This window comes from Pseudomyrmex gracilis, unplaced genomic scaffold (assembly GCF_002006095.1).
Source record: "Pseudomyrmex gracilis isolate BER0280 unplaced genomic scaffold, ASM200609v1 scaffold_71, whole genome shotgun sequence".
In the NCBI taxonomy this organism is placed as follows: domain Eukaryota; kingdom Metazoa; phylum Arthropoda; class Insecta; order Hymenoptera; family Formicidae; genus Pseudomyrmex; species Pseudomyrmex gracilis.
In genome coordinates, this window is record NW_018020655.1 from 540,766 (window position 1) to 544,648 (window position 3,883).

The following is a 3,883-nucleotide window of genomic DNA, read 5'->3' on the forward strand; positions in this document are numbered from 1 at the left end:
TATATATATATATTTATATATCTATGTATATATATATTTATCTAGTTTTATATATATATATATATATATATATATATATATGCAAGATGCCTCCCTCCGGAAATATCGCCGCTCGTTTTATTTATAGATCTCTCTTTTGACCAATTTCATATGTTTCATTCGCAATTAATTTTGTTCGCGTTATCGCCGCGGATTTTTGTAATTACAAATTAGCTTCAAAAACACTTTCTTGGTATAATAATTGTTTGGAGATAATCAGCTTTAGCTGCTTACATTTGTGTTCTTTGTCAAAGATGTGCTTTCTCTTTTCAATCTCGTTTCAATAAATATGAAAAAAAAAAAATGAGACTTTTGTGTTTTATCTGTAACACCGCGATGTGTTTCTATTCGAGTTTCTCCAAATTGGTCGTCAAAACGTTGATAGATAAGAGGAACGGCGATAGAGCGCGGGAGCAACCTGTGTATATATACATATATATACATACATTGTAACACAGTTTCGAATAGTTTGTCATAATACATGTGCCTCTGGGGGTGCGGGGGTGCGCGCCAAACAAAAATGAGCGTCAACTTCTTGTGAATACCGTCTTGTGTGCTGCCGAGAAGCGTCAGCTTCTCGCCACGCCGGAGACACTTTCTCCTCCGAACGAATAAAAATTCTGAATTAGACACGGAAAGAACGAAAGAAAGAAAGAGAGAGAGAGAGAGAGAGAGAGCGAAAGAGAGAGAGAGCGAGAGAGAAAGATAGAGATAGATAGATAGATAACTAGAGAGAGAGAAAGAGAGCGAGAGAGAGAGAGAGAAAGGGCGATTAGCCGCAACACGTGCTTACAGTAGTGTCAAGAGAACGAGCTTGCCTGTTCCTTCTTTTTTTTTTTTTTTTTTTTTTTTTTTCTAACCGAGAACTTAGACGCATTAGAACACGAAGTCTTAGTCTTCCGTGAGAGAGAAAACAGAAGGGAGCACGATGTGAGATGAATATCTTTTTTTTTTCCTTTGTTTCTTGTCCGTTCGGGAAGGGGGGTGGCCGCCGCGGCGTCTCGTCTCCGGAGAAACGACGCGTTGCGGCACATGTAAAACGTATTTATCACATGCACATATATCTATATAATATGTTATATATTGCATATATATATATATATATATATATATGCAATATATGTGTGCATCCTGTGTTTATCCTGTGAAAATCGAGTAGCGTCGAGAAAAAGAAAAAAAAACGGCGGCTTGTCGCGCGTGGTATATTGCGGTGTTGTATATACGATAGCACAATCACGTTTAGCGAAACGTACCTTTGAGATACTTTCCGGGACTAGGCCAATAAAAGTTGGAAAAAGAGCAAAAAACAAAAAAAAAAGAAAAAAACCAGAGCAGTGTGATTCGAAGTAGATTGAAATAAAGAGACAAAGAGAGAGAGAGAGAGAGAGAGAGAGAGAGAGAGAGAAAGAAAGAGAGAATGAGAGAGAGAGCGAGAGAGATAGGAGAGAGATAGTAGAAAGAGGCAGAGAGAGAAAGAGAGTGAGAGAGAGAGAGAGAGAGTCTTTCCCGCGGGGGTAGAGAGCGCCAGAGGGAAGACAAGAAGTTGATGTTCTTGTTTGTTTGGTTGCAGGAGTTGATGGGTGTGGATGAGCGGGTGTTTGCGTGCATGTACTGCGGTGCCTCGTTCCTCCACCAGAGCAAGCTGACGCGGCACATCCTCTCGCACAGCCTCGAGTCGCTCAAGTACCGCGAGCAGGCGGCCCACCTGCAGCTGCAGGCTCAGCTGGGCCTCGAGCCCGGCATGCACCTGCCGCCTGAGGCCCACTACCCTGCCGCGGGTACGATCGAGCCGATGGACTTCGAGCTCGCGGCCCACTCGGACCCCACCTCCGGCGTCGTTCTCTGCAAGTTCTGCGGCAAATCCTTCCCGGACGTCGGCTCGCTGATCGCCCACCTACCGGCGCACACCGGCGACCGGCCGTTCAAGTGCGAGTTCTGCGGTAAGGCGTTCAAGCTGCGCCACCACATGAAGGACCACTGTCGCGTTCACACCGGCGAGCGGCCGTTCCGGTGTACGCTGTGCGGCAAAACCTTCTCGAGGTCGACGATACTCAAGGCCCACGAAAAGACACATTATCCGAAGTATGTGCGCAAGTTCCTGTCCCCGAGCCCCGTGGACCCCTCCGAGGAAGAGGCCCCGCCGCCGCCACCGCCGCATCATTGAGTTCGCCTTAGCCTCAGCAGCAAAGACCGCCGCTACGACGCCGCCGCCGCCGCCGCCGCCACCGCCGCAGCAGCTGCAGCCGACGATGATGATGATGACGACGACGACGACGACGACCAGCGTACAACGACGGGACGTTCCGCCGATCTACGAGATCATCTTCGTGTTGTCATCGTTGCCGCCGCCGATTACGCAAAGAACAGATCGACGTCGTCACCGCGACGCGTCTCTCGAACGTCCTTACGCATCCGCACGTCCCCCCCCGCTCCCCCCGGCCCCCTCCGCACGGATTTTCCCGATTCTCCCCCGGTACCACTCGTCTCCCTATCTCGTTCATCAGCTGCTGATCGCGCGCGTCGCTGCGCCACGCCGCCGGGGGTTGGCGCGACGCGCGACTCCCCGTGTCGTCGTGTCTCAACCCCGAAACGGTTCTCAACAAAAACGTCGAGCGACGGGGCAAAGAAGCCGGCGGTGTTTCTAGTTAGTCCTGTGATTTTGGTTAGGATGGTTGGTAAACGCGTGTTCAGGGGGAGGGACACGTTAATAACGAGCTCCCTCGTTTAATCAGTGCTTTAAGACGAAACGTTTAGCTTATTATACATATATAAATATATATTATAAATATATATATATATATAGATATATATATATTATAAATTATACGTATATATATATCGATAAATTATTAAAGGTATATATATACATATATATACACACACACACACATCTAACACACACAAACATACACACATATGTACACGAGCGAGATGGGGGGGTAAGTTAAAAAAAAGAAAAAAGAAAAAAAAAGAAGAGGGAAGAAACCATGAGAGGAGGGGGAGAGGGAGCGAAACGGAACGACGAGGGTACGAACACACGGGGACGAGTGAGTTGTGTGGGGAGGAATTTTGAGCCGCCACGGTTGGTGCTTTTAAGAGATTTTGATAAAATGCTGTGAATATTATACTGATTACGATTTACTATAAACTATTGTAATAATGTACTGACGTTGTACGATGCGACTGTTGTTGATACGATTGAGAATATTTTATACAGTTGACACAGGGGGTTGGGAAAATAGAACGCGCGCGCACCGACGATTAAAAGAGACCGAGAGCTAAGGGGGGTAGGGCGGGTGGGGAGGGGTTGGGAGGGGAGTAGGCTGGAAACGTCCACTTATTGTTAGTGAAATTTTCTACGCGGTGCAGTTCGACTCGATGTGTGCGTGTGTGTGCGTGCGTGAGTGCGTATGTGTGTGTGTGTGTGTGTGTGTGTGTGTGTGTGTGTGAGTGAGTGAACACGCGGTTTATAAATTCGTAATAGGGAAAAAAAAAAAAAAAAAAAACGGCGAGAGGAAGAACGTCGAGTGCGCTGGCGTTCGGTGGTTTCTTCGATCGATCTTCATTCCTTCATTTTTTTCCAAGGTGAGAGAAACATCAAGCTTTTTCTTCGCGCTACACATCATCGTCGCGAGTCGAGGCCGATCGTGGACGCGCGGAATTTTTCAATTGTCGCGCGTTTTTCACAGGGTTTGCGCCCCGACGAATTTATCGGACACGTTTCGCGGAGAGTTGCAACGAGATTACGCGACTACGCGGCGGCCATTGAGACAGTGCAATACCTGATTACGCGACACACCATTAAGCTACTTTCTTTTTGTTTCTTTTTTTTTTTTTTTTTTTT

At 47.0% G+C, this 3,883-nt stretch overlaps 1 protein-coding gene across 1 annotated transcript in view; it reads left to right on the forward strand.

Annotated features, from left to right (window-relative positions):
* The window catches only part of LOC109854679 (longitudinals lacking protein, isoforms H/M/V-like), a 29,355-nt gene extending 27,152 nt beyond the window's left edge, over window positions 1-2,203 (forward strand). Inside the window, exon 4 of the mRNA XM_020428013.1 lies at window positions 1,610-2,203. Coding sequence (XP_020283602.1) covers window positions 1,610-2,203 — 594 coding nt within the window. The remainder of the gene's footprint in view (window positions 1-1,609) is intronic.
* The last annotated feature ends 1,680 nt before the right edge of the window (window positions 2,204-3,883 follow it).